This window comes from Phodopus roborovskii, unplaced genomic scaffold (genome assembly GCF_943737965.1).
Source record: "Phodopus roborovskii unplaced genomic scaffold, PHOROB, whole genome shotgun sequence".
NCBI classification, from domain to species: domain Eukaryota; kingdom Metazoa; phylum Chordata; class Mammalia; order Rodentia; family Cricetidae; genus Phodopus; species Phodopus roborovskii.
The window spans coordinates 15478457-15506291 of record NW_026125059.1 but is presented as its reverse complement, the minus strand read 5'-3'; the positions used below and the strand labels follow the sequence as shown (position 1 = coordinate 15506291).

The following is a 27835-nucleotide window of genomic DNA, read 5'->3' as shown; positions in this document are numbered from 1 at the left end:
CACAGGGTCTCCTAAACTCTTGAATTACTCAAGTCTCTGTGATCTATCAGCCGCGATGCCAGAATAAGAACCAATAAAAGTAGAGGTCTGGTAGAGACAGATGAGTTAAGGAAATGGAAGGCACAAAAGGAGACATTAACCTGCTCAGATCAACACAAGGGGAAACATTGTCAAACTCTACAACATGACATGATAGTCTTCCAATGCTGAATGGAAGTGCAGGAGGAGGTACAGGATGTTTCCAGGTCACAACATCAGCCAGCGTCAGTGGGTCACCCAAAGGCTGGAACGACTGGAATCCTTCATGCCAGGCCAGACCCCGCGTGGTGCCAGGTTTCCTTGCTCTGGCTGTGCGTGCTCATCACCCATCCTAAGAGTTTCCTGAAATTCTTGAAGTCCCCTTCTCCAAATGTGGGACCCGGGTGTATACAGAGGTGCACCTTGCCTGGTGTAGACTACTCAGGCTGGCTACCGCTCTTGGCTCTGTGATTCCCAGAATACTGTAAGAATCTCCACCCATTTCTCCCGAGAAGCTAGCGGGTTCCGTGGGGGAAGAGACAATTAATCCTGCAACCCCAGGACTCTGACCGAAAGCAGAAGCGGCAACATGGGTCCGTTGCCGCTCAGACCCAGCAGCTAAGGAGCTCTGCGCCGCGCTCTGCAGGGAACGGGCCCGCCCCCTGTGTGCGCAGGCGCGCGCCGCACCGGGCTCCCACGGTCACTTGGCGCGGGCTGCGCCCGCTAGCCTTACAGGTAAGCACGGGTCGCTGGGCTCGGGCTGGGTGCTCCGGGGACGTCACACCCCAGTCCCGGCCGGCATGGCAAGTGCTAGTGTCCTGCGGGCCCCGCCCCAGGTCCTTTCCCAGCTCCTGCCGCACCGACTGCGGACTGGGGAGGTGGCTCTGCAGAACCGGGGCTGGGCTATGCTTGTGGGCGCTGCGGGATGCCGGGCGAGCGAGCGAGCCCACTGGCACTGCTATCTGCATCCAGAGCCGGGGGAGGGCAAAAGCCCGGCTTTGCGAAGAGATGCAATCAGTTAAGAGTTTCCATTAATGAGAGGGTGTGGAGGGCGAGTTTGAGGTTTCCATAGGCCATTTGGCAAACTTTCCGCTGTCATTGATTTTCATTATTTTCAACAAAATGGAATTTAAAAAAAAAAATTGACTATAAAGCGGGGGGGGGGGGGGGAGAACCTAAGGAATTCCGCCATTTTGGCGTTTAAAAAAAGTAACCCTTCTGAGAGCGGATGGATCAGTGACCGCCCCGCCCGCCACTGTCTGCATTAGTCTAGGGAGGTGGGTGGAGGCTTTGAACACTCCAGCCGCACATTCTACCCGCTAGCATCTACGTTCCAGCTTTAGCGGTGAGGAGCTGGGAAACCCCGCGCACACACAAGTTTTCTGTGTGCCTCCAGCACTATCTCTTCCCCTCTCTCCAACACCTACCACCAGGGCATTTATTGGATGTCTGCTGTATACAAGGCCTCGAAGAGCTCTGGATGGAGAGTGTGTGGAAAGCTTGACAGACAGCAAGAGACAGCAGCGCAGACACGTTCAAAAATTGTTTATTGAACATCTACTATGTGCAACTACTCTCGTTTTAAGTAGAATTCCCTGGAAACACAGATTTAAGTGCAGGTTTATGGGGGTAGCCTCGTGACTCCAGCCATGATGGAACAGAGAAGGTGAAATGCTGGTGCAGTCTCAACAGAGGCCCCAGCCTGTGGAGCAAGCAGGAAGCCCTAAACCTGAGCTGGCCCAGAGACGCCTGGGATGAAGGTAAAGGGATGGGGCTTTGACAGCCCTCTATCAACTGATCGTCTATAGCTGACTTAGGGAGAGAACATTTGAATGAGAGTTCCCCTGGCCAATTCTGCAGAACCTGGGGCTGACGGCTGACAATTGTCTCCACTAGTTTCCAGACGGGGACTTTCTCTGACTCCCCTCTCATCTCACTGCAGGCTTCTCTCACACAGGCACTGGGTCTCCTTTGCCCTTCCAGCCTGTAATCACTTTTGGTACTCCAAGGCTTTCTCTGCATCCCCTTCTATATCTTAAATACCATCTGTGTACAGCAACTTTCAAATATGTCTCTAGCCCCAACCTCATCCTTTAAAGCATAAGCCGCATGAGAGCCCTTTGCCTTGGTCACACCTATGTCCCCAGAGCATAGGACAGTGCTTGCACTTCATTGGTTCTCCAGGACTTGCTGAGACCAGACAGCAAGTCCTACCAGAAAGGCCATCTCCAGCTACTTCTCTGAGACACCTGCCACATAGGACTGATTTTTGAAAGAGTTCTTTGAACAAGCAGCCACTCTTCATGATCAGCAGAAGTTTAAGTAAAAGATTATTATTTTTAAAATAATTAAAAAGCAGTGCAAAGGCAGAGAGAGATGGCTCAGGGTTAAGAGCACTCGTTGCTCTTGCAGAAGACCCAGGTTCAGTTCCCAGCACCCACATGGTGGTGTCTGACAACCAACCATCTGGAACTCCAGTTTCAGGAGGATCAAAAGCCCTCTTATGGCCTCAGCAGGTACTGCATGCACATAATGCTCAGGCATCCATTCCAGCAAAAGCAACTGTACACATAAAAGTAAATATTTCTAAGTAGTATAAACACTTAAACTGTGAAAAGCAAAATACATTGGAATTGAAATTTGGGGATTCTGGATTTTTATAAATTCAAGTTTTAAAAACTCATCTTGTTTGGTTTGAAAGCTTCTTCAATTAATCAGGTCATATCTCTGACCTTATCTACCTACTTACCTGTTCATACCATGGCTTTATACTTCTAACAATAGACATCTGTAATATATTCCATTTTAGGGAGGAGATTCTTGGAAATAAATGAACACAAGATCGGCAAGAGAGAAAGAGGGAGGGTGGGCACAAGACAACAGCCATTGCAACCTGATTTTGCAAGTAGGCAGTGTCCATGGTATTGGCTAGAAGCTGTCAAACGCCCTGGAGTTCCTGTTTAAAGGGGGAGGACTGCTATTTGCCGAAGGCCTGCTGGTATCAATACTTCAGAGTCAACATTCGCCAAAGCCTCTTCAGGTAGGTGCCATTACCACCTTTATTTATTTTATAGTTAAGAAAACTGAGGCTTTCCAGACAGTGGTGGCACACGCCTTTAATCCCAGCACTTGGGTGTAGAGACAGGAGGGTCTCTGTGAGTTTGAGGCCAGCCTGGTCTACAGAGTTCTAGGATTGCCAGGGCTGTTACAGAGAAACCCAATCTTGAAAAAAAAAGAAAGAAAAAGAATAAAGAAAAAAAAGAAAAGAAAGAAAGAAAAGAGAAAAGAAAACTGAGGCTCAGAGTGGAAAGCTACTTATCTGGAGTCATGGATCTTAAGTCAATGTGGAAAAGCTGAGAATCTAACTGAAGACTCCATCCTGGGATCAGCCTCAAATCCTTCCTTACAACATATTCCAGAAGCCATGACTGCTAAGAAGCAGCTGAGTAGCAGTCATGCTACAGAATACCAGAATACCATTCTCTCTTCTCTCCTCTCCTCTCCTCTCCTCTCCTCTCCTCCTCTTCTCCATCCCCCAACCCCTCTGCTGGATTTGAACACAGGATTCATACATGCTAGTCAAGTGCTTTGCCGATAAGCTATACCCTCCAACTTCTGGACCTTGTGCTGAATGGAAATGGAGGGTCAAGGAAGAAGGGATTTGGGCTTAGCCTGGGCTTTGTCACTGGCCAAAACAGAACCTTGGCCTGAATCGCTCTTCCTACAAGGCATGTCTGTACACACAGTGCGTGGTACCCACAAACATAACATTATGTCCCTCCTCACAAATGGAGGGCATACTGGAGTTAAGCCTCGATGCTGGTGTCCTAAAAGACTCTACTTCTGGCTGCTACACAAAGAATCCCTGTCTTGAAAAACAACAACAGCAGCCACCCTACTTTTCTCAGAGACGAGACATTTCTTAGCAAGTTGCTGACTAGAAGCTGACCAGTTTCTCCTCCAAAAAGCCCCTTCCCTTCCCACCCTCATCACCCTGGTGACTGTGTTTGGTTTGTAGACTCAGCTGAATGGAGGGGCACACAGAAATGGAGATGCTAAGAACACAGAAGAGGTCTTCTACAGGGGAGGTCAGTGTGCACCTGCTGACCAGAGACAGCACAGGCTCCAGTCCTCACCTGCCTGCAACTGCCTATATTATTCGTAGTAAGTCAAGGTCAGAGGCCTGGCGGTCCCCTGCTTGCTCAAAAAGGTGTAGATAGGGGTCGAGGATGACACCTTTTACTCTTTTTGTTAATTGTGTTTTGTTTTGTTTGAGACAGGGTTTCTCCGTGTAGCCCCAGCTGCCCTGGAATTTGCTTTGTAAATCAGGCTGACCTCAAACTCAGAGATCCGCCTGTCTCTGCCTCCTGGGTGCAGGGATTAAAGGCATGCACCTTCACATCTGGCTATTTTTCTCTCTTCTTTACCTGCTTTTCAACTGTATACACACGGGTGGCAGGAGGCAGCGTCCTAGCCCTCACCTGTGCCCTGTCTTATCTGTGTATCTGTTTCTAGCCAATGCAGTTCCCCTTGGTCTGCCCAGCACTGTCCTGGATGTGTCCTATCCCCGGGAGCAAGTCCATGTGGGCGCCCTGGAGCGGGTGACTAGCAGTGAGCCAATTACTGCCACCATTCTACCACAGCTAAGCACCGGGAAAGGGACCAATAGCACAGTCAGGCTTCTGGATTGGACAGGGATTTCCACACCTTCAGCTGTAAGTGGCTTCCGGGTCAGGGCCCTTGAAGATTGATTGGCAGCTGTAGGGTGGTCTTGAAGGCGGGGCTTGAGACGGAAATAAAGAGGCTACTGGCACTGCAGGTGGGGGCGTGGTCGGAAGGCTGGCAGAGCAAAATAAAGTGTGGATGACCCAAGTAGAAAACTGATGTAATCCTCAGAATTCTGCATCCCCCAGTTTCGGATAAGCGAATACGTGCCATTGAATGTGATGGGGGTAGAGCGACCACCAAGCCCGGAACGGCAGCAAGACGACCTGGTTGGACATGAAGATGGCGCTCCTGGAAGCCACATGGGCACTCGGCACTCTGGTACGATTCTGCTCTCCACGGCAATGTGTGGGTGGGTGAGGCTTGAGCTCTTTGAGAACTCTTGGATGAGAATATAACCGGAGGTAGCCCTAAGTGGAGAAGGCTGAAGGATGCTGTAAGGATGTGGGCAGAGCCTTATGTGGCTGTCCAGGGAAGGAAAGACTAAGGACCAGCGGGTTTCCACAGATATCCACCAGAACTCTCAAGAAGTCATCTCTCAGGAAACCCCAGAAGACGTGAGCTCCTGCCAGAGTTGTGAGCCTCAGCAAGGCACTGCCCCAGACCTTAGTTCTTCGGGAGTCCGCTGCCCTCCACCTTTCCAAAAGCGGTAAGAACGAGGGGTTACAGCCTTTCTTGCTTCATTTTTAGCTCTTACGGTCTCTTTCTGGCACCGGGCTTAGGAGAACGTGAATTCAGTGAATGCTATAGAATATACAGGGGGTTTTGGTTTTGTTTTATTTTGTTTTGTTTTTCCTCTAATGAGACCGTTCCTTTTGTAGATCAGTCATAGTAGAGAATTCAGGCTGTACCATCGCTTCTGAGCTCCTAAAACCGATGAAGAAGAGGAAACATAGGGAGTACCAGAGTACCTCAGAGGAGTCAGAGCCGGAGGCCATGGTAAAAAGAGGGACACAGGGAGAGATGAGAAGCTGGAGGGAAGAAGGATGGGAGGGAGGGAGGAAGGCAGAGAGGGAGGGAGGGAGAGAAAAATGGAAAAAGAAAAGGAAAGAGGGAAGGAAGGAATCTATATAAGCCAGGCAGTATTTAAATTTACTTGTAGATGTGACTGGCCTTGAACTCTGTCTTTCTGCCTCTACCTCCTGAACACATCTGACCTACAAATCATTCTCCCGATTTTCTGTGACTCCCATCATGGCTTGATGTCAGGGTTACAACACACACAAGGGAGCTGGCACCCAAGCTGGATGTGTGGCAGTGGAAAACAAAATCACTAGTCTAGTACCTAGGTGAGCATTCAGGAAACACAGGCTGAAGCTGCAGATACAGGAAATTCTCTTGGACATGTAAAATCAGCACAGAACATACGTTCATGTACTCAGTTTCCCTGTCTGGGAATGAGAATTGAAGTCAGGCTGTGTGACAAGGGTATGTGTGCGCACACAAATCTATACCCCCCAGTGATACAGACCCAAGCAATGGATTGACTGCAGGAGCAGAGTTCTTGCACATACCCTAGAGGAAACTTCCAATTTCAAGCATAACATTGGACCAGAGAGCCAGGCAGGAGCCAGGGACCAGAGACTGAACTTACAACCTAACCCGTGAGGACAGGACGCTCGAATCAGGCTTTCTTTCTACAGAAGCAAGAAGAAGGAAAAGATGCAGAGAGAAGGCCCACCACCCGCCTCCCAGAGAGTGAAGAATGGAGCAGAACCCAGCCGGGTATGGTGGCCTGCACGTATTTGTTTATATGAAGTGTTTATATGCTTTTGGGGGTGTGAAACTGGAAGTGTGGGTCATATGGCTGTGGTTGTATGCGGTACCTGTGAGCTTACGGTAGTATATGAGAACGAAACCACTTGTGGTTTGTGCGCGACTCTGTGTTTATTCTTGGGGTTGTTTATTTTGCGGTATTCAGCAGTGAAGAGGCCCTACTGGGAAGTCTGGGCTTCGTATCTGAAGACTCAAGGAGCCGTGTAGTATTGATTCCCTTTGATATCAGCAAGCCCACACTGGTTATTAGTCTGACCTTCCTGTTTGGAGCCCCTTTTGATCTTCTGGTCCTAAGAAAGAGGTCCTTTGTGGTAAGCTTCAGCCCTCTGGCCTGCTAGTAGTATGTCTATAGTCACAGGTGACAGCTGTCAACTGGATCTAAGCAGAACCTACCATGCTGGTACTCATCTACGTAGCAATGTCATGTCTTCTTCCCCAACACTTGAATTATATCAACACAGGGCCTGAATTTATCTCTCTGTTCATTTATAGTTTTATTACCTATGTCTATTGGGGGGAGGTGCATGTACCTCAGAACCTGTTGGGAGGTCAGATGACAATTTTCTGGAGTCAGTTCTTTCCTCCCACATGGGTCCTAGAGATCAGAGACTGCTCTCATCAGGCTTGGCAGCAAGTGCTTTTACACACTGAGTCATCTTGCCAGCCTGGCCCTGAGGTTATTAGTCACTGTGTCTTGGATGTTTAGCCTAGAGCCTGATACAGAGCGGGTTCTCAATCAATGCCTGTTCAGTAGGTGAACTGTGCTCACCAGTGGTCGTCCCTGCAAATGACCGTCATCCCCCAATAGCAGTTTGCCTTTTGCATATGCAGGTTTGCCTGACTGGGCCATCTCATTCAAATACCATCATGCATGGGGTCCTTTGTGGCTGATTTCATTTTCTGTAGCATGGTGCTATCAAAGTCTAGCCATGTTTTAGTATGCATGGGGACTTTATTCCCTTTTGTTGAATAACATCCATGCCAAGATTGTTCATCAGTTGATGGGCAGATTAATTCTATTTTGAACTATTACGTTCTCTTATCTGTACAAGTTTTTGTGTAGACATATGTTTCATTTCTATTGGACATATACCTAGGAGTGAAACCTTTTCCACATAACTCTGTATTTATCATTTGGATACATTACTAGACTGTTTTCCAAAGTGGCTATCCTGTAATCTTACATTCCCGACAGAATGTGCATGATTCTAGCTTATCCCTGTCCTCAGCACTTGGGGATATCTCTTTGATTTTCCCATCTTAGCCATCCTGTGGGGTCTGGCATGGCATCTCCCTGTTATTTAGATTTGTGTTTTCCTAATGACTAGTAAGTGGTCCATGGGACATCCTTTTTACGAATTTATTGGCCATTTGTATGTTTTCTTTGGAGAAATTCAGACCTGTACTCATTTTTAAATTGGATGTAAGGCACTAACTCTATGTTAAAATGCTACAGTGGCATGCAGTTGGGAGGGACCTGAGAATATTGAGTATCGTTCAGTCTAGACACCAGTCAGGGTACCAACAACAGGGACTCTGTCTTGTTTTTCACTTGCCTTCTCTTCTTCTCTTCCTCCCCAACCCCTTTCTTTCAAATTCCTTTTGGCTCACTGTGTAGCTCTGGCTGGCCTGAAACTTGCTCCTTAGACCAGACTAGACTCAAACTCAGAGATCCATCTGCCTGTGCTTCCCTGGTACTGTGATTAAAGGTGTGTGCCACCACTCCTGGCCCTTTTGGATTTGTTTCTTGAGTTGGCCTCAAAGGAATGGTTCTCCTGCCTCAGCCAAGTGCTGAGGTTATAAGGCATGTACCGTACTATCTGGCTTAGTGAGATGTTTTGTTTTTTGAAACAAGCTCTTAACCTTTGGCTCCAGCTAGACTCCAATTTGCAGCTTTCCTGGCTCTGCTTTGAAGACCCTGAGTTCCAGGTATGAACTGCCTCACCCAGCTCAGAAACAGCTTCTGATTTTTGTTTGTTGGTTTGTGCCATCTTTTCATTGTATAAGCCCAGGCTGGACTGGAACTCACTATGGATCTCAGGCTGGCCTTGCCTCTGCCTCCGCCTCCTTAGAGCTGGGATTACAGCCGTATGCCACCATGCTCAGCTAGAGAAACACTTTCTTAACTGAAGTTCCTAACCCAATAATCCATGCAAAATTCTAAAAACCCTTAATTTTAAGGGAAAAGATGGTCCCTGGCTTTCATTAGCTTGTAAAAAATCATTTCTCAATAGCAGCATGTTCATGAGGGTAGTGCCCTCATGACCTCATCATTTCTCCCCATCACACCACTGTCTTAGATAAGATCTCACTATGTAGCCTTAGGTGGCTTATGAATATTGGGCATCCTGTTTGCCTCATTTTCTCCCTCTGTCCTCTAGATATTGTCTACTGTGTACCAGGCACTGGCTGGAGCTGAGCATTCTGAGTGAGCTAGATACCAAGGCTCACCTAATCAGCTCACAGTTGTAGAGATGGATATGTAGACAAGTAGCTATCATATAACAGTATAATGTGCTATATATCATGTAACAGTATGTTATATATCATATAACAACAGTGTGGCAGGTATTGTGTGTGAAGCTTGTAAATACAAAGCCGTTTCACAGGACAGTTGCCACATGCAGTCATTCCATGACTCAGTACATCCATCTGTCCTTCCTCTACTCATATAATAAACACTTGTTGAACATCCACTCCTTGTGAAGCCCTAGCTGGATGCTGCAGCTGGGTCTGGGTCTTAAAGGTGAGGAAAAGTTAGGTGGATGGAAGAAAATTGTGGAGCAGGATAACCAAACTAAATGGTTCAGGCTGTGCAAAGCCACAGAATCAGAGGGCATAGAGGTTCGTGGTAAAGTGTGAACAGGAAGGAGTGGCTAGTGCACAGAGGGCTTTGCCAGTTTTGTGTGTGGTTTTGTTCTGCAGTTGGAAATGAGAAGATACCGTGGAGGGGGGGAACTCTTCACTTCAGAAATATTTTGTATGCTGTGAACATATGCTTCCCTCATTGGTTTGATGAATAAAGTTGTTGTAGCCAATAGCCAGGCAGGATGTAGCTAGGCAGGAAATACAGGTGGGGCTACCAGACTAGGAGAATGCTGAGAAGAGGAATGGGGGCGAGTGCGGTGAGATGCCATGTAATTGCTGAGGGAGCGAGAGGACCGGGCATCACCAATAAGCCAAGACCATATGGGAATGCACAGGTTAATAGAAATGGGTTAATAATTAACAAGAGAGAGCTAGCCAATAAAAAGCCTGAGCCATGGGCCAAGCAGTTTATAATTAATATAAGCCTCTGTGTCTTCTGTCTACATATATGCAATATGTTATAACAAAAATAATCTTAAATTTGTCATCAGTATACAAAAATCCATACCAATGTAAAATGTTTGAGAATAAGTTGCTTTTAGTTTAATAATAGATTAAATAGATTTAATAATACACCCTTTTATCCTATCATTCCTATATTCCCCCTTTTCTTTTCAGAAAGAGATCCTTGAATCTAACCTCCCTTACCATGGCCAGTAACAATTTGCAACCAACCCCCCTAAATTATGATAAATACACATAACCCACTGAACAACCAAAAACCACCCACCTTACCTCTTGGGAATGTGAGCATCATGTTCTTAAAATCACTTCCTGTTGTCATCGGGGAATGATGGCATCTTTAGGGGAACCTGAGAACATTGGGATGATGGTCAAGTCCTGGGAGAACTAGCTGTATCATTTGTTGTTCAGTCTCTGTGTGATAGGAAAGGGCAGGGCTTGTCTGAAGTCCTGGATGGATAGTCTGTGAGGCTGGAACATCTTAGCTAGCTACTTTGAAGTTGTTCTGAATACAGATTGTTGAGGAACGTGCAACAGAGGCAGTCTGAGGAGGCTGGATCACCTAGGCTGCTTGTCTACATTGGTGTCTGGTTCTTTTTTTGTTCCTGAAAGCACACAAACTTTTAAAGGTAACACACACATCTGCATTGACAGAAGTGTGGAATGTGCAGTGTGCACAAGTCAGCTGAAGATGATTCTCTGTCCTATGTTTGAGCAGGTAAAAGGCATCTGTCAGCAGGTAAAAGATAGCAGGTAAAAGGCATAAATCTGTTTGCAATACATAACTAAACAGCAACATAAATCTTTATCCATGCCATATGGAAGGGTAGCATGTAATAATAAGTCATGGGGACTCAGTAGACAACAAGATTTATCATGTCTCATTCAGCATATACATCACCTCTCTTGTAGTTAGTTTTTCTTGGTTTCTTCCTTCACATCTTCAGCCAAGGTGTTTAGGTGGTTCCCCTAATCAAATATGGTATCTATTAATTTTTAAGGAATCCATAGCTTTTTGTTTCCTGTGGAAACAAAGGCATAACCTCTCCCCTAACTGAACCCATTTTTTGACTTCCATTGTAACGTTAAGACATTCTTAAAATATATAGACTGGTTTAATTCAGTAGTTTTTTTCCCCACAATTCAATAACTCTAAGCAGCTACCATATTGTTATTAGCATTTAAAAATGTTTGAAGTTAATGAAGTTCAGGATCCAGGTGTCCTATATTTCCCATCTTTAAGTGACTTATTTATTTTTATATTACTTTGCTCTCTCTTTAAACACTCTGTTTTTAAACTATTTTTTTCTATGACTGTCTGTACCAGTGTTCTCTTCTTTCTTCCACATCTAAGCACGTTTTCACACATACTGTACCTGTTCAGAGGTTTTCTCAGTCTGGGCCTGACTTTTTGTGTGTCTGCAGCCTTCTTTGACTATGGAGACAAACCTTAAATAGCCAGGCCCTCCACTGCACAGCTGGCTTAGCACATGGCAGTGTGGGTGGCTCTGACCCCTTTGGGTCCACAGGCAGTAGTGCCTAACTGTCCCAGCCACACCCAACCATCTCAGCTGCATCTAACTATCCCAGCTCTGGGGAATTTTTGTGTATGCACTGTGGTTTGTACTCAGTACTGAGTAGCATGCCAGCTGCTCAAGTGCTCAGCGGCACAGTAGGCCCTCTTCAAGGAGCTGTGCCTTTGTATGCTGCTAGCACTGGGCCTGCTTGAGAGATGGCAGTTACTAAGAAACCACGTCTAGCTCCATGTGTGAAACTTTTTTCAACTTTCTTGGGCCCTGTGTGGATATACATGGTCCCATGTTGGATGCCAATGTAGTTGGACTTTCTTGTCAGACTTTCTGACATGGAGATTATTGTAATTATGAATGATTGGCCTTTTAGCTTAGGCTTGTTTCCAACTAACTCTCTTTTAGCTTTTCCAGACAGGGTTTCTCTGTGTAGCTCTGGCTGCCTTGGAACTCACTCTGTAAACTAGGCTGGCCCAGAGATCTGCCTGCTTCTGCCTGCCAAGTGCTGGGATTAAAGGCATGTACCACCACTACCACCTGACTCAACTCTTACAACTTAAATTAACCAGCTTCTATTAATTTACATTTTGCCACATGGTTTTTTACCTCTACTCCCTCTGTATGTCTGACCTCTTCTATGACTCACTGACATCTCTCATGCACCTCCATTCATCCCCTCAGTTTCTCTTTCTGCCTGGAAGTCTTGCCTGACTTCTCCTGCCTAGCTATTGGCCATTCAGCTTTTTATTGAACCAATCACAATGACACATCTTCACACAATGTACAAATATCCAGCAACCAACGGCTCCATGATTTGGCAAGGAACCCATCCTGGATGTCAGCCTGACTGGGTATCAGTGTAGAGGGCACAGATTGTGTTCCCACACAGGGGAGCTTTGGGACTTACTTGAGCTTGAAGATGACACTAAAAGTTCTTTGAGAGGAAAGGATGCAGGAAACTGGAGAAAACAGGGTCTTGACCACAGAAGTAATCCAGATATAACAAAGAGGTATAGGAGCCAGGCCCCTTTTCTGTGGATGATATACAAGATCTATTTTCTCATCTGTGAAAGGGGTGCCTACCAATCCTTCCTGTCACCTCTAGGTATTGGGAGTTCTAAAAGAGATGATGTTTATTAAATCCTTGAGGCATATCTGGACACCCAGTTTCTGGCAGCAGACATGGCGTACAGGTGGCTCCACTAAATGGTAAAAGGAATAGTCACAGTCAAACAAAGTAGTGTGTGATAGACAGAAGTTATGTCCAGTGAGAGCATCACAATAGCATTGCTGGGGATTATAGAGATGGCTCAATGGTTAAAACCACTGGCTGCCCTTCAGAGGACCTGGGTTCAATTCCCAGCATCCACCTGGTGGCTCACAACCATTTGTAACTCCAGTTCCAGAGGGATCTGTCACCTTCTTCTGGCTTCCATGGGCACTGGATATACATGGTGCATAGACAGACATCCAGGTATGACACCATATACATTTAGGAAAATTGAGTACTGGTGCAGGGAAGGAAGTGACATGAGGGGACTGAGCTAACAGATCAGAAAGTGCCTGTGAGAAGTGTTTGCTTTGGCATAGGCATCCTGAGCTATGATTTTGTTTCTTCACACCCCTGCTCAGTGAGTATTGATGAAGCTGTGTAGAGAGCTGGGGGCAGTACCAGAGAAATGTAGTAGGAATCTTACTCAGGACAAAGGATGCCCTGAAGAGATGTGCAGAGTCTGATAGCTTGATTGATCAGTTGATGAACAAAATATTTGTCTTAGCCCAGCTGGGTCGTGTTATCGGGAGCTCAAGGTTTGGTGACTGAGGGGTTTAGGCAGCTGTAGAACAAATGAATTCCGCTGAGGAACAAACCATCTTCCTGAGCAACAAACCTCCACAAGGTGGGGTGAACCAGGGCAAGGAAGAGCTGGGCCACTCTTGAGTAAGTGCGGGAAGAATCAGAAGCATGACTCTAGCCTTGGTGTCTCATAGGGACCTCTTCTGGACCACGTGTTACAGAATCCTCACAAGTGCTCTGTGGTAGAAAGCATCACAAAGCTGAGTCCATTCCCAGAAGCTAGTGCTATTTCCACCCAAAATATAAGCTGAGTCTTACACATTGTTGGGTCTCTGATTGTCTGTGGCCTTCTGAGGAAGGCGGCTCAGTTGAGCTGGCCAGTCTACCTTCTGCATGACTGGTTGTCACAGCCTTGAAAGTGTCCTATGCAGGGAAGCCAGGAATCTACCAGCAGGGAAACATCGTAACCCTCCTCCCATAGGTACTGTTAAGGGTATAAACGAGACCTTAACTGTAGGCTCTGGAAATAATACATTCTTATTTGTGTGTGCCTCTGTGTGTGTGTGTTTGTGTGTGTGTGTGTGTGTTTGCACACACTCATATCCATGAATGCAGATACCCATCACACACATATGTGCTCACCCTCAGCATGTACATGTCTGGGAAGACTATGGAATCAGTCCACATACTGGAGCACATTAGGCTCACACACATTTGTTTGTCTACGCCTGTAAGCACTTAGGAAAACAATCTTATTTCTGTGTGTTCTTGCCTTCACTTTTCCTCCCTCTTCTCCCTCCTACTTCTCTGCTTCCTCCTTTTCCCTTTGTGAGCTTAGGATGCAGTGTGATTAAGTCCTCTGGCTCAGGCTTCAGTACTAATCTTCACCCTGCACATTTCCAAGGACAGAGTGGCTGAGACTTGGTGACCTTCGTTGCTGTATAATCCAAAGGGCTTCTGCTGACAGTGGCTTGGGGGTGGAGGAGAAACAAACAGAATCTGTGACTCTGCCTCAGGTCTGAGCCCCCTGTGCCTGGCACTGTCATAGCTGAGTGAAGCAAGAGGTACATGTGGACAGACAAAGGTTTGCTTGGAGGTTAAGGTAGAGCTCAATCAGAGGAAACCGAGGAAGATTGTCCATGCCTTGGAACCAGCCCGCCTGTCTTGTCTCTGCAGGGTCTGGTGAGAAGAAGGAAGGCTGGTCCTGGGAGTCCTACCTGGAGGAGCAGAAGGCTGTCACTGCCCCAGTCAGCCTTTTCCAGGACGTGAGTTGGGCAATTTCAATCTAAGGAGATTTTATCTTCTCAGTTCAGGGACTCACCACCAACCTTGGGCCTTCTAGTGTTTTCTTCTGAACAATTCTTGATGTATCAGCAGATTGAAGATGTCCAGAGTTGAAAAGGGTGTCCTGGAAATAGGGAGGTGCCCTCCAGGCTCGCCCTGCACCTGCTGACTTGTGGGTTCTGGTGCCTCCTCTCCCCCCCCCCCCCCCGTTCAGCATTGACCTCACTGTGAGGTAGATGAGCGAGCCCTTAACTCTAGCCCTAACCCAGCCCTTCAGAATAGTTCTGCGGCTGTCTCACCTTCTGGGGGCCCCTTGCAGGACAGATCCCCAATAATTCACCCCCTTTGAGACTAGCAGGCAGATGGGGCCTAAGGGCAGCTCCTTCGCCACAAGCCCACTAGGCAAGGATAAGACTGGATGGAAGATGGGTCCTCTCCACTCTGTGCATTGACAGTCTCAGGCAGTCGCCCATAACAAGAATGGCTTCAAACTGGGCATGAAGCTGGAAGGCATTGACCCTCAACATCCGTCCATGTACTTCATCCTCACTGTGGCTGAGGTGAGCTGGAAATGCCCTCCCAATGTCTCAGTGTAGAGTGATGTAGCTGCTGGGAGTGGGGGTGGGAGGGAGACACAGCTCAGACGTTCGAGAGGATCCATTGAAGCTAAAAGCAAAAAGTAGAAAGCAGATGAGGAGCAGTGGGTTACTGGTATTACTGAATAGTATTAGTTGCCTCTGCTGGGGGCCAGGATATGAAAGATCCAAAAGTAGGGATGCTGTCTCAAACCAAATAGGGCCTTTGTCCTCTAGGAAGGGAATCTGAGATGAACACAGCAGCAGTGACTGGCCATGGGCTTGCAGATCAAGGAATATTCCTACACTTAATAGGAAGGCCTACCTGCCACGGCCTGTGTTTGAGCAGAAAATTCCAAGCAGCTGCAGCAAAATGGCCTCTGGAGCATGAGATAGAGTGTGACCACAGCAGGGTGTACTGAGGGTGTACAGTGAGCAGAAGCGGCTGAAGGGAAGACTCTGAGCACAGGACAGTCTGTAGTACTTCCCACGTCCTAGCTGGCGCTTAGGAGGGCAGCTGGCTGCCATAGCATCTACCCATTTGTGCTCAGCACTCAGGGCACCTGCTAGCACTGGATCCCTGACACTGCAGGCTGGACCGGGAGAGGTGAAGGAGTGGGAAGGTGGCATCTTCTGGCATTGATGTGCCTCTGATTCTTGTCACGGCCAGGTGTGTGGCTACCGCCTACGCCTGCACTTTGATGGGTATTCTGAGTGCCATGACTTCTGGGTCAATGCCAACTCCCCTGACATTCATCCTGCTGGTTGGTTTGAGAAGACTGGGCATAAGCTGCAGCCTCCCAAAGGTAAGACCTCCCTGGGTTGGTCCCTGGAACCCACCCCTTATTCCTTCAGGCCACTCTGAATCCCACATTTAAAAGGAAAATAAAAAAGCTAAACATTGGCCAGTTTCTGTCCTATTCTGCTAGAACTGCACTCTGAGGCTCCTGAACCCTTTGAGTGTTCAGGTTCCATCTTCCTTTAGCACAGGGGCCCTGTGGGTTTTGGGGACCTCAGACTTGCCTGTTTCTACTTCATTATTGGGACCCTTATACGGCCCGGCCTCTGCACAGCGCTCTGTTCATTCCCCCGAGGGGCCCAGGTTACAAGGAAGAAGAGTTCAGCTGGAGCCAGTACCTACGCAGTACAAAAGCCCAGGCAGCCCCCAAGCACCTGTTTGTAAGCCAGAGCCACGTGAGTATCTGTGTAAAAGTGAACATCACCCTCAGGCCAAAGTCACTGCAGCCCGCCCAGGGGATCTGACTCAGCAGAATGGAGAACATCTGTCAGCTCTATTCTGGTCTCTTCAGGCTCTGAGGCCTGTTTGGGGAAAGGCCAAATTCAAAATGGGGGGTGCTGGCTATACATTCCCATTTCCTCCTTCCATCTTGCCTCGGCCATTTTCTTTTAAATTACTTTTTTTTTTTTTTTTTTTTTATTGATTTTGTATGTGTGATGCACATGCCACATAGCATTCGTGGAGGTCAGAGGACAGCTTGTGGGAGTGGGTTTTCCTATTCCACCATGTGGATCCAGGGTCTCAAAACTCGAACAGTGTGGCTCAATGGCAGGTGCTCTACCCCCCCCCCCAACCATCTCACCAGCCCTCATCTGTTTTGTGGCTATAACAAAGTACCTAACCCTGACATACAGAAAGACACACATCTGTACCCTGTAGCCTCAGAAGCAGAAAATCCGTGATTAGGTGGCCCTTTCGGTTAAGTCTCCGAGGATGAAGGCATGTGAGGAAGAGATCACAGGGAGTCACAGGGGTTTGAGTACAAGCTTGCTTGCTTTTTTTTTTTTTTCTGGCTGTCCCAGAACTCACTCTGTAGACCAGGCTGACCTCGAACTCAGAGATCCTCCTGCCTCTGCCTTACAAATGCTGGGATTAAAGGCATGCACCACCTCTGCCTGGCTCAAGCTTTATTTCGTTTTACGATTTTGCGTGTGTGTGTGTGTGTGTGTGTGTGCGTGCGTGTGTGTGTGTGTGTGTGTGTGTGTGTGTGTGTGTGTGTGTGTGTGTGTGTTGTCTGTATATGGCAGTGCCTGTGTGTTGCAGGGCCCAGAAAATGCCATCAGAACCTGGAGCTGAAGTTACAAACATTAACAGATCATGGGTGCTGGGACCTGAACTCCAGTCCTTATGATTAAGCAGCAAGCACTCAATCCTATGCCATCTCTCTAGCCTGCTTTCTATTTTTTTTTTTCAGAAGTGTTCAATCTCTCAGTGGCTAGCCAGAGGCCTCCAGTCCGCATCTAGCACAGGACCCTTTAGGGGACACACAAACCGTAGCATTCTGTGCTGCAGGATTCTCCCCCATACACGCTCCAGAAGCCCTAGCTCACTGCTGGACACTAACTTGTCACTGCTCAATTGTTCTTCCTTTGGTTTGCTCTTCAGCTTCTTAGTGTAAGGTCAGAGTCTATTCTGACAGCCTCCCCTTTCATTAATCTGCTGACATTCCCATCAGCTCATCTCCTGTTTTCAATCTGTTCAGAGGCAGGTGGCAGCTTAAACAGTTAAGTATCACATAGTCCCAAGCAGAGGGTCTGAGAGATACGGAGCTCCCATTGAAAATACTTCCATACCGGGGGCTGGATATGCAGGTTAGTAGAGTACCCCTCGTCCCCATGACCATACTGAAGGGCCACGGACTCCATCATGCTGTCCACAGGGACAGTTACTCTTCCATTCCTGTCTGGCCCCAGAGACCATATATAGTTGGGGTTAACAAGATATTATTAGGGTCCCACCTGCTAGTGGTGGGAAATGCAGATTTTTTTTTTAAGTCAACTGTTTGACCTCTAGCCCTGCCATTTACTGGCGTGTTCTGGGTCACAGATGTCACTTCTAAGAGGAGGATAACTGTCTTAGACAGGCATGTAGAGATGAGGAGACACTGTCTTCTGAAGCTTCTGCCTGCTTGTGGCAACTACCCAGCCAATTCTACAAGTTCCCTCCACACTCCCTGCTCCCTTCAGTGGTGGAGCACGTCAGTGTCCCCTTTTCCCCCCCCCACCCCCCCCCACCCCCGACTACTGCCTCAGGCAAGCCTGGCAAGGCCCATTCCAGTAGGGGAACTTGCCCTCAGCCTTGGGTAAATACATAGCCTCCTGACAGTCACTTACCTTCTCCTACATCATTGCACTTGGAGGACAGAAATCCCCGAGTGGCCCAGAGCAACCCTCATCCCAGCCTATTTCTCCCCTGTGCCCATTTCCCAACCCCAGGCCATCCATGTAGAGAACCTGGTCCTTGGTTTGCCAGCGGCTCCGGGCTCGCTCCAGCCACCCTGGCCCTGGCTGTGACAGCCCTTTTCTTACTCCTAGAGTTCTCCTCCAGTGGGCTTCGAGGTGGGCATGAAGCTGGAGGCTGTGGACCGAATGAACCCATCCCTCGTCTGTGTGGCCAGTGTGACTGATGTGGTGGGCGGCCGCTTCCTGGTGCACTTTGACAACTGGGATGACACTTACGACTACTGGTACCGGGACCTGCTGGGGAAGAGGCGCCACGGGCGGGGGCGTCCCCTCGGGGACAGTCAGATACCATGTGGCCCCCACCCAGTTATTCAGATCTTGCTCCAGATTGGGGCGCGGGAGCGGGTGGGTAGTGAGCTGCCCTGTGGGTCTGAACTGAGTCACAGGTGGTACAAGCTCAGTGCTCTCTATTTCATCAGGAAATAGAAAGCGCACATGCCCATAGGTCCCCACAGGCTATTATGGAGTGCTGGTTTTCAGTTAGTGTAGCCGTTTTCTGACCTGATGTCCCCTGTCACCTCACCAGGAAGTCCTTGGTGCCATGCCATGGGGACGGCAGGCCCTGGGACAATGACATGTTCTTGGGTTTCAGGTGTGATCCCAGCAGTCCCTACATCCACCCGGTAGGCTGGTGCCAGAAGCAAGGAAAGCCCCTCACCCCTCCACAAGGTGAGGCTGCTGCCCAAGCATGCTTCCTTCCCAGGCCTGGCTCTCACTCTCTCCTTTTCCCTTAGCATGTTAGACACGGTCCCGTGCCTCCTTAGCAGGCCCTTTAGCATCAGAATAGGGAACAGATATGGCCCAGAGCCTTGACATTTTGGAGTTTGGGAAAAGAAAGTTAAATGATTACCTCAAGCATGTCAGGATCTCAAGCAAAAGGTCCTTCCTCAGTGTAGCAGAGGTTCAGCTAGGACTAAGTAAGAGAAATAGGGTCAGAAGTGATGGAGCTAGGATTCCAACAACCCTGAGCTTTCATGGTGCTCAGTTCTCACCAGGACCCCCCCCCAAAAGAGTCCCACGCAAGCATCTAAGTGTGGGTGCATGGGGGAGATTTCTACTCCAAGATTCTCCACCTCTTCCATGATCTTCGGTTTGTTTTGTCTTGTGTCTGTTGTTTCTTGACACAGGGTTTCTCTGTGTAGCCCTGGCTATCTTGGAACTAGCTTTGTAGACCAGACTGGCCTTGAACTCCCAGGTTCCTCTGCCTCCCAAGTGCTGGGATTAAAGGCAGGTGCCACCACCCCTGGCTTCCTTCCATGTTCTTGATCCCAGCTGGGGACAGAGAGTTCCATGAACTACCAGGCTGGCTCAGATATTGCTCTTACTCTCTTTTCCAGACTACCCAGATCCTGATAGTTTCTGCTGGGAGAAGTATCTAGAAGAAACTGGGACCTCAGCTGTGCCCACTTGGGCCTTCAAAGTGGTGAGTTGACTCTTGGCTTCCCCAGAGCTGAGCTTAGGAAGATGTGGTCCCGTCAGTCAGCCACAAGAGGGCCTTGGTGAAGACACAGCCTCACCTGTGGCTCTCTTCAGAGCTGGGCCTTAGCCTGAAAGCACCTTTCTCCCCATAGAGACCCCCTCACAGCTTCCTGGTCAACATGAAGCTGGAGGCGGTAGACCGCCGGAACCCAGCCCTGATTCGGGTAGCCAGTGTGGAGGATGCCGAGGACCATCGGATAAAGGTGGCTCTGGGACCCTAGGCCTGGGGGAGTGGACAGGTCAGTGGGACAGGAATGCTGTAGAATGCTTAGAGGTCAAAGGCATGGCATGAAATAGGAAGCTAGAGAAGTTCTTTCCGTATCTGTGATTCACTGTTGTGGACTTGGACAGGTCCCTTTTCCTCTACAAGCTTTAATCTTATCATCTGTAAAATGGCCTTTCTTTCCCAGCTCCACTTTGATGGCTGGAGTCACAGTTATGACTTCTGGATCGATGCTGACCACCCAGACATCCACCCTGCAGGCTGGTGCTCCAAGACAGGACATCCCCTGGAGCCTCCTCTCCGTGTGTACTCTCAGAACACTCTGTTCTTTCCCTTTCCACCAATCTCTGACAACCTTCCCAGGGCTCCAGTGCTGGCGGTGAGCCTGGGATGCCTGTCCCCCTAGTCCCCAGGACTTTCTGCTACACTAAACCAAGGCATGCCCACAGGTCCCGACAAAGTATACAAGAGCCAAACCTTCCCTCCCCAGTGATCGCTGATACCCATGGCAGGAATGCGTACAGCTTGACTCAGGGCCTGATCTCCAAGAAACTAGTTCCGAGTATCCCACCTCCCCACCCCCAACGGAAGCTGTCCCTTCTCTGTCCCGTTCCCCTGTCCCCAGAACTCAGTGCTGATTTCTCTTTTGCCCCTGTAGGGCCCAGAGAATCCAGCTCTGCCTCACCTGGGTGCTGCCCCCCTCTCAGCCACAGAAGCCCACCTCACACAAAGCCCTCCAAATGCAACCTTAACCAGCGGTGAGTAAATTAAGAGCTGAGCCCAGAGGGAAGCAGGTGTGGCTCAGGGAGAGTCTTAGACGACTGTAGAGTGAGACCCATCCCAATTCCCCAGGACCTGAACGGGGCCAAGGTTAGGGAGGGATCCGTAGAGACCAGGGGGTCCACCCAACTAAAGCCGTCATCTCCCCAGGAAGTGCCCGACTCCTGGCTGTGATGGTTCCGGGCACGTCACAGGCAAGTTCACAGCCCACCACTGCCTCTCTGGCTGCCCGCTGGCCGAGAGGAACCAGAGCCGGCTGAAGGCAGACCTGTCCGACTCAGAGACTGCAGCCAAGAAGAAGAATCCGTCTAATTTGTCCCCAAGGAAGAAGCCCCGCCAACATGGCCGGTGCGGAGGCCGGGGAGTCAGGTCCTGGGCTTCACGGGTGTGGGGCCTCGTGTCTTCTTGGGCCAGCCACTGATCCTCTGCTGCGGCCCTGGTCCCTCTCTCTCCAGGATTGGACGCCCTCCAAAGTATCGCAAGATTCCGCAGGATGATTTCCAAGGTGAGTGTAGGTCCCCTGCTAGGGTCCTCCGTCAAGTGGGTGCACTAAATGCCCTGTGATTGCTGGGGTCGGACGCCAGGGGCACCAGAGTGAGAGCAGCTGGAAAGGAGACCACTGCTTTGAGAGCCTTTGGGTGCACTGAGCAGCTGCAAGAGCACGGGACAAGGCCTTGAGTGGATGTGGCTTCTGGAGCCATGGGCTTGCTAGGAGTCCGTGGGAAAGGGGGTGGGAGGGAGTGTCTGGATTTCCACAAGGTGGAGCAGTGGCCCTGCTCTGTTCTGTGATTCTAGGCTTCCTCAGAAGACCATGGCTGTCAGTGTGTGACCTTGAGCAAGTCACTTTCCTCACCTGGAAACATGGATGAAACCCACCCTTTGGGAGTCATTGTCTGAAATGATGTTCACTGAGCCAGGTGCTGTGATGAGGCAAAATCATTTGCTCAGGGTCACTCATCTTGTGAGGGGCTGAACTGGGATTCAAACTTGGCATTAGGCTTAAAGCACTGTGCCCTAATGTCCTATCAGTGCCCATTCCCCTTGGATTCATTTGCACTGATTTCTATAACAAAATACCATAGACTTGGTGGCCTAAAGAGCAGGCATTTATTTATCTCACAATTCTGGAGGTGCAGGCAGGGTGTCTGGATTGGTATCCTCTCAGGCCCTTCTCCCTGACATGCAGACCGCTGTCTGCTTGCACCGTTGCTGATCTGTCTTGTGTGAGCATCCTTGGTGTCTCACACTGGATTCCCTGAGCCTGGTGTCCTCAGTCAGACACTGAGAATAGAAAGATCTCTGTGTGTCTGGGTGAAGTGTTGAGCACAGCTGCTCACCAGCCGGAAGCTCGTGCCTGAAAGACACTCCCCTCGCTGTCTCTTCCTGCTCTCCTGATGGAAACAGAAAGCAGGTCTTGTAGCCTCACACCTGAATTGCAAGCAACTTGACTGACCTCTGGGCCTTCCTAGCTGGTCCCTCTTCTGTCTGCTATGGTGGCCTGGTCAGCTCCCATTTGCAGGACTACATTCTAACCACCAGGGGGCACCTGCTGACCAAATATGGAGAGTTCTGAGGGGGGGGCATGGTGTGCATGTGGAGGTCAGAGGACAGACAACTTTGTAGTATCAGTTCTCTCTTTCTACCTTTATATGGAATTTGGGGATCTAATCCATGCTCTCAGGCTTACACAGCCTTAAGTACCTTTACCTGCTAAGCCACGGTAGAATCCTAAAGGCCTGGGGTGGAGATATGAGGAGCTGAAGAAGCCATGAGCCTGAGGCTCAGGCAGTGAGATGGGGCAGGATAACCAGCCATAGAGAAGATGGCACCGGAAGTGCTGCGTTCTGCCTCCAGAATGATCAGCAAGCGCTAAAAAAGAGGAATTAGCCTCAACTGTGGCCTGAGGCCAGGAGAGTGGCCAAGCTGCCCGAGGCCCCTGGGCCTGCTGCAGAGGATGGGGTCAGGCTGTCAGCAGCTGAACTGAGCAAAGTCCAAGGGATGAGTGCCAGGCCTGCTAAAGAGGAAGCTAACCAGTCACCTGACCCACGGAGCCAGGGATTCCGGAGCATAAGAGAAAACAAGCAAAAGGCAGCCTGTGGTTAGAGAGCTGATAAGAACTCATTCTCTGGGGCCAGAGTCACCCTAGTCAAAGAGAGTTGGTCAGAATCCAGAAGGACTTCAGAAAGGACTCAGAACTCATCATTGATGTCAGGGATGAACTTGCCTGAACTTTAGGGGCTGCGTGAAGCCAGCAGCTCCAAGAGAATACCCTCACAAGGCCTGGAGTACTGGAGTCACTCCAGTGAGTGCTGGAGCCTGTAAGTAAGCCACCCATTTGAAGCGCATCACACCAGGTCACCCATGTGGTTCTGCAGACTTTCAGAGGGGGCCCTCGTCCTGTCTGTTGCACCAGCCAGTGTCCCCTGTGTCACAGGTGTGAGCTCTCCCTAGTACCAGCCCATCCTTTTCTGCCTCTGTGTTCTAGCCCTTCCTCCCAGTGTGGTACACCAGTCCCTCTTCATGTCGACCCACCCTGACCGCTCATTCTCTATGGGCTGGGAGCAGCAGTGCAAACTTCTGCCAGGAGTGGCGGGCATCTCAGCCTCCACGGTCTCCAAGTGGACCATCGAAGAGGTACAGAGCCCTTCTTAGCCTTCCCTCTCTTCTTCCCACCCTCAGACTCCCTCCGAAACACACTCTAGCAGGGGGCTCAGGCCAGGACTGACTCAGATGGAGCCTCCAGCCTGGGCTCATCCCTCCTACCCACAGTCCCTTTAGCTGCACAGCAAGGCTGACCAAAACAGGCCTCTCGCAGTCGATAGGGAGGGTGTGTCCTGTCCGTCAAGCTGGAAAGCTAGCAGGACAGGCATGCTTTAAGGAACATGGGGACCTTCCCTCATGTGCCACGGTACAAAGACATGAGGTTTTCCTAAGGCTGGTGAAGAAACTGCTGGCACAGTCCAAGGAGCACCGAGACCTTGCAGACTCACCCCTCCCCCAGGTGCCGTCCCCTGGTTGACATATCTCCTTTGATTTCCAAGGTCTTTGGCTTCGTTCAGACCTTGACGGGCTCTGAGGACCAAGCGCGCCTCTTCAAAGATGAGGTAAGGTACAAGCATAGAGGCAAGGAGACCAAGTCACCGCCATTGAGACGGCAGGAAGTCATTACCCTCAGTAGCATTACCCAAGCCCAAGAGGGACCTCTGATGCCCTCCAAGGCAAGACCAGTCATAGGCACCTATGTCTGTGGGAGAAATCTTGTAGGGACTATGGCCCAGTTTAGGGATACTGTGTTCAGATCCCCTTTGGGAAGGAAAATGTATCCTGAAGAAGGGATCCATTTACTCTTGTGCTCTCTGCCTAGGGCTGTTTGAACTGAAGCATTTCACAGTTTGGGGTCCTGGGGAGTGAACAGAGCCTCAACCAGGCTCAGCAGGCACTCCTGCATACTACTGAGCCCAAAGCAGATTCTGACACACCAAAGTCAACACCCAAGAGCTTTGGAAAGATATGAAGCAGTGAGTTATAGGAAAAGAATGTCAGATTTGGAGGCAGCCTGAGCTGGAATCTTAGCTCTCCCAATTTGAGCAGCTTGTCTCCGAGCCCACATCTTCCTGGTTTTTGGGTTTAGTTTTGGTTTGTTTGGTTGGTTGGTTGGTTTTTTTGAGACAGGGTTTCTCTGTGTAGCTTTGGAGCCCTATCCTAGCACTTGCTCTGTAGACCAGGCTGGCCTTGAACTCACAGAGATCCCCCTGCTCTTGCCTCCTGAGTGCTGGGATTAAAGGTGTGTGCCACCGCCCTGCTCATCTTCCTCTTTTTAAGAGGAAGCACTGAGGGCTGCCTGGCAGGTCATTGTGAACTCTGGAAATAAGGAGCTAGTCTTCGCTGCAGTATAGATACAAGCTCATATCACTGGCATGTGTGTACGTCTATCTAGCAACATTATAGAGCCATATAGAAATCCCACCACTATACCAAAAGCCCTAAATGGGGAAGTCATCTATAAATGGTAGTCTGACTCTTTATGCCCATTTGCTCTTAAATAAAGAACTTGATTCATGACCCTTCTTAATTTGTAGAGTCTGAAAGAGGAAGGAGCCCTTGAGTGTATTTGTCTTCCTTCTAAAACAACACCATTCCCCTGCACCAGCACAACATGGTCTGTTCTCAGCTGCCTAAAGCTGTGCCCAGTAAGAAAGAAGGCTGTCTTGAGACCCATCACAGTTTGCCTCATCTGGTCTGGATGCTGGTCTCAGTTTCCACCTCCCCGACTAGAGTGCGCACTTATGAGCCTTTCACACACTGGCTTTGTCTGCTTTGGGATGAGGTAGTTTGAGGTAAATTACAGGCATCATCATGAGTCACCCCTGAGTACCATGACTCGTGACTTTTATACAATGTTATTGCACCAGCAATCACTGGTAGCTCCTGCCCATATCCACATTTCCTGTTACCTCAGAGCATTTTTAAAGATAACTCTTGAGCCAAGTAAGGCCCACATAAATTATTTCAGGTGTTATATAGCCCTTAAATGTCTTCAACTCCAGAATAGTAACCCCCCCTTTTTTTTCTTCTTTTTTTTTCCATTTTATTTTTTCTTGTGATGTTTTTTAAAAGTCTAGAAGTGAGGACCAGAAAGTTAGCTAAGCGAGTGGAAGCGCTTGACACCAAGCCTAAAGACCTGAGTTCGATCCCCGGGATTCACATGATGGAAGGAGAGAGCTGATTCCTAGAAATTGTCCTCTGGCCCCCACATGCATGTAGGGATGCACACATATTCACACCCATGCCCATACATACACAAAATCAATGTTCGGAATAGAAAACATTTAAAACTAGAAATCAGATCCAAAGGCTTAGTTAGATCCGAGTGTTCTCTGCCTCTCTGATTTGGGGGCAGGAATGGGTCAGAGGTAACAGTGCACCCCATGCTGTAGCCCTTGAAATGCAGTGTCTGTCCAGCTTGCTATTAGTAGCACTGAGTGAGGCTGACTAGTGGGTTCCCACTGGGGCTGTTATGGGGTTTCTCCTGTCTTCGTTTGTTTTGATTTGACTTCAGGCATTTCACAAATGCTAGCCCACGCGCGTAGATATGGAGGCTGTTACCCAGGTAACAAAATGAGTCCGGGTGGCATTTTTGAAGGATGACTAATGAATGAAACTTCTCAGACCACGAGCCTGCCTTGCCTGGCTTTGTGCTCAGCTGTCACTAATTCTTAATAACTTTCAAACAAGGATCTCTACATGTTTATTAAGTACGAAGCCCCATAACTGTATACCAACAGCTGGCTTCTCCAAGCTACTGCCTGTAAGAGCTCCAGAGAGGGTTTCCCAGGATAGATGCTGACACAGACCATCAGCATAAAGAGAAACTGTGTATAACGCGAGGAACCAGGCTGTCTAGCTTTCCTTCTCCATCCCACACTGTCTTCCTTTTCTCCTTCTTCCCTCGCTTGTCCTTTCTCTTTGCTCCCTTCCTTTGCTGCCTGCCACGTGCTCCATACACCCCCTCCCCACACCCACTCATATATCTGCCCCTACCTTCCTTTCACCTCTCCCCCCTTCCCTCCTCCGGTTCCCTCCTTCCTCTCCCTCCCCTCAGATGATTGACGGCGAGGCCTTCCTTTTGCTGACACAGGCGGACATTGTGAAGATCATGAATGTCAAGCTGGGCCCAGCCTTGAAGATCTATAACGCCATTCTCATGTTCAAAAACACTGATGACACCTTTAAGTGACTGGCCAGGTGGGCCCTCCTCCCATCCCTCCTCTGATGGTGCTCCTTTTCTGCACCCTTGTCCTCATGGTCTGACTAGGGCTGGCCCTTTCCAGAAGGTGGATGGGAGCAGAGGAGCCTGGGCAAGGGAGTCTAGGTCCTCAGTCCTGGAGTCCGTTTGTCTCCAGTTTGGCCCCCTGAGGGTATGACTAAACTGAAGCCTAGCCTGCAGGTATCCCAGCTAAGGCAGCCCGCATCTTCAACTACCTTGGTGACTGTCTTAGGAGTTGGGAGGAGCTGGGTCAAGTAGGCATCCTCTACTCAGACCTGTGTCCTTTTTGGCATCTCTGTGCTTTTTCCTTGACCCCTCTCCTCCTACTAAGAAGTGACCGTGACTTTGGCGTACATATTTACACATAAAAGGTGCCTCCTTCCTTTTCACTGTTAGCTGTGTACCCTTCCTCGCCTGCCCGGTCCAGCCACGCCCATGGCTCTTCTCCTGTGGATGTGTAAGTCTCAGAAACACAGGAGTTTCCCCTTTTGCCTCTAGGTAGAGATCCAGAGCCAAGGCCCCTTCCTAAATGTGTTCGGTTGAGGACCACTGGGCATTGGAGTGGCCAGTTCCAGGGCTTTGTTCCAGCAGAGTGAGCAGATGGTTAGAGCCTGTGTTAAATAAAATAAATGGAGCCCATTCCCTGATTCTGCCTACACACCAGCAGATGCAGTCTGCTGGGTATGGGGAAGATGCAGGCTGGACTGGTAAGCGGTGCAGGCTAGGATGTCAGACACATTGGAGTCTTTGGCCTAAAGGGTAGCTCCAGACAGCATGGTGGCGGCAGCATCCTATTTGTATCTGTGGCTCTCAGCCAAGATATTACACATGAGTGAGAGGCTCCTGCCGGGAGGGTGTAGCACAGTTTAGCACACAACCCCTGTGACATCACATTCACTGTGTCCCTTAAACATTTCTCATTTTGCTCTTGAGTCTAACAAAGGTCAGAGTGCAGAGTTGGAAAGTTCCCTCTCCGGTCTTTGAACTCTCGGGTCTCTTTTGCCCTTCTTGCCACTCCAGCTGTCTGTCACTGCCAGCTGGGGCTCTGGGACTTGGCCTTTTCTGTCCAAGTGGAGGTTCAGTTTCCACTTAACTACTGCCAAACTGGCCCCCAGCCTATGTGGGGAGCACCAGAGCCCAGCAGAAGCCACCCCACCCATAAGTGGAAGTTAGTGCCAAGCTTCATCTGGAGCTGAGGTGGCCTGCAGGCTGAAGAGCAAGGTGTGTGTGTGTGTGTGTGTGTGTGTGTGTGTGTGTCCATGTTAGTCAACCAACAGATCCTGTCAGGTGCCA

General features: G+C 49.2%; 1 protein-coding gene across 4 annotated transcripts; it reads left to right on the top strand.

Moving 5' to 3' along the window:
• The first annotated feature begins 605 nt into the window (after nucleotides 1-605).
• On the top strand, nucleotides 606-27192 carry L3mbtl1 (L3MBTL histone methyl-lysine binding protein 1). Of its 4 annotated transcripts, XM_051187198.1 has the most exons (22): nucleotides 606-753; nucleotides 4037-4182; nucleotides 4534-4733; nucleotides 4932-5064; nucleotides 5251-5392; nucleotides 5565-5682; nucleotides 6387-6468; nucleotides 14350-14438; nucleotides 14913-15017; nucleotides 15703-15838; nucleotides 16135-16226; nucleotides 18366-18517; nucleotides 18886-18962; nucleotides 19631-19716; nucleotides 19865-19975; nucleotides 20183-20297; nucleotides 20654-20753; nucleotides 20926-21123; nucleotides 21231-21280; nucleotides 23261-23409; nucleotides 23817-23879; nucleotides 26378-26651. In XM_051187198.1, the coding sequence occupies exons 2-22, from the start codon at nucleotides 4047-4049 to the stop codon at nucleotides 26510-26512; spliced, it is 2469 nt and encodes an 822-aa protein (XP_051043155.1). In that variant the 5' UTR covers nucleotides 606-753; nucleotides 4037-4046; the 3' UTR covers nucleotides 26513-26651. The 4 variants fall into 4 exon arrangements, with proteins under 4 accessions (XP_051043155.1, XP_051043146.1, XP_051043129.1 ...); XM_051187189.1 differs by lacking the exons at nucleotides 606-753; nucleotides 4037-4182; nucleotides 4534-4733; nucleotides 4932-5064; nucleotides 5251-5392 and adding an exon at nucleotides 27041-27192 and having other exon boundaries at nucleotides 5558-5682; nucleotides 26414-26520; XM_051187172.1 differs by lacking the exons at nucleotides 606-753; nucleotides 4037-4182; nucleotides 4534-4733; nucleotides 4932-5064; nucleotides 5251-5392 and adding an exon at nucleotides 27041-27191 and having other exon boundaries at nucleotides 5558-5682; nucleotides 26378-26520.
• Nucleotides 27193-27835: the final 643 nt, after the last annotated feature.